The 2,161-nt window shown below is 44.7% G+C and overlaps 1 protein-coding gene across 1 annotated transcript; it reads right to left on the bottom strand.

Annotated features, from left to right (window-relative positions):
• Positions 1–1,231: 1,231 nt before the first annotated feature.
• On the bottom strand, positions 1,232–2,161 carry LOC311210172 (olfactory receptor 5AP2-like; the record flags this gene model as incomplete). The annotated part of the gene is made up of 1 exon (XM_084287962.1): positions 1,232–2,161. One exon carries the CDS (start codon positions 2,159–2,161, stop codon positions 1,232–1,234), a length of 930 nt encoding a protein of 309 aa, XP_084144088.1.

Below are 2,161 nucleotides of genomic sequence, written 5' to 3'. Positions count from 1 at the left end.
GACCGGCCTGGCTCAACAGAGGGTTGCAGCCTGAGCTTAGGAGAAAAAAGAAGGTTTATAATCTTTGGAAAAAAGGGTGGGCCACTGAGAAGGACTATAAGGATGTTACAAGGTTGTGCAGGGACAAAATTAGAAAGGCCAAAGCTCATCTGGAGCTCAACCTGGCTACTGCCGCTAAAGACAACAAAAAATCTTTTTACAAATATATCAATGCAAAATGGAGGACTAAGGAGAATCTCCATCCTTTACTGGATGCGGGGAGAAACCTTGTTACAAAAGATGAGGAAAAGGCGGAGGTGCTTAATGCCTTCTTTGCCTCAGTCTTTAGCGGCAATACCGGTTGTTCTCTGGATACCCAGTACCCTGAGCTGGCGGAAAGGGATGGATAGCAGGATGTGGCCCTCACTATCCACGAAGAAATGGTTAGCGACCTGCTATGGCACTTGGATGTACTGATGGTGAGTACTTGGAGGTACTGATGGATGCACTGATGGTGAATGACAGCTCCCCCTTGGTGCTGTCGCTGTGCAGAACTCATCCTTGATGCTGGCCCTCCCAGAACAGTTCATTGCCATTTCTAGTCATATTGTCTATATTTCATCCATTTAAGTGAAAATGCATGTTGAAGTGTGTCAGCCTGTGGAGGGATTCCCTTCTATATTCCAAGTTATAGCTTGAGATCCTGATTTCCACTGGATTTCTTACTTGTTAAGTCAGAAAGAAATGCACGCTTTCATTTTAAATATTTTACCTTACATTTTCAGAAAGCAAACTCTAAATACACTTACGTTTCCAAACTGCCCACTTCACTCCTCCAGCTCAGCTTTAATAAATAATTCACAGGTAACAGTGAGGGGTTTTATTGGAGTTTAGGGATAAGATCAATAATTTCACAAGAAAAATATGTATTTATCATTATAAAAAAATATAAATCAATAGAACTATGGTTCATATTTCCTGTGAGATTCTGAGTGATTTCTTCCTATAGGTTGGTGACTGCAAGTGAAATAAAGCTTGAGGCTCCCCCTCCTCCTGGTTTCCTTCAAAGGAAGATGTGATTATGAGGTCTATTTCTCAGGGCTAAACCCTGCAATTCACTTTTGTGCAGAAACTATGGAAGAACCTACATAAAGTTGTGAGGCCTAGGGAAAAATACATTTCTTTAATGCAACATGGGCTTTCAAACATGAGATAAACTATTCCTTTTCACAACTGGTTTACCTTCTTAATATTACCAGTGGCTTAACACCTTTCTCCTGCTCTTGACAAGAGCGTCCTTCACCTCCTTGTTCCTCAGGCTGTAGATGAGTGGGTTGAGCATGGGCGTAACTAAGGTGTAGAACACAGAGACTACCTTGTCTAGGCTGCCATGGCTGGATGCGGGTTGGAGGTACATGAAGAAAATCGTCCCATAAAACAGGGAAATGGCCATCAAATGGGAGGCACATGTGTTGAAGGCTCTGGACCTGCTTCCTGCTGAGTTCATCCTCAGGACAGTGTGGAGGATACAGATGTAGGAGAGCAAAATGACCATGCCTGTGCCCACCGCGTTTATGGCAACAGTGATGGAGATGACTATCTCACTGCTGTGGGTGTCAGAGCACACGAGCTTTAGCACGGGGCTGGCATCACAGAAGAAGTGGTCAATCTGGTTGGGTCCACAAAAGGAGCCCCCAAACGTGCATACTGTGTACACAATGGCGCTGAGAAAGGCAACAACGTAGGAAGCTGCCACCAACTGCTGGCAAATGCACCTGGAGATGACCACCATGTGGAGCAGTGGGTTGCGGATGGCAACGTAGCGGTCGTAGGCCATGACAGCAAGGAGGTGACACTCAGCAGTTGCAAAGAATGCAAAGCCATGGAACTGCATCACACAGCCAGCGAAAGAAATTGTTTTGTTCTCTGATAACAGGTCTACTAACATTTTGGGGGAGATGACTGTGGAATAGCAGATGTCAGTAAATGAAAAATGGGTGAGGAAGAAGTACATGGGAGTGTGAAGGCTGGGAACAGCCCAAACCAAGACCATAATCCCAATGTTCCCCACCAAAGTGAAAACGTAAATCAGCAGAAACAACCCAAAGAGAGGCACCTGAGCAAACTGGCTGTCTGTAATTCCCAAGAGGACAAATTTAGTCAGCGTGTGATTTCCTACCAT

Source organism: Netta rufina (genome assembly GCF_964035555.1).
Source record: "Netta rufina genome assembly, chromosome: 5".
NCBI lineage: Eukaryota > Metazoa > Chordata > Aves > Anseriformes > Anatidae > Netta > Netta rufina.
This window is presented reverse-complemented; position numbering and strand designations above follow the sequence as displayed.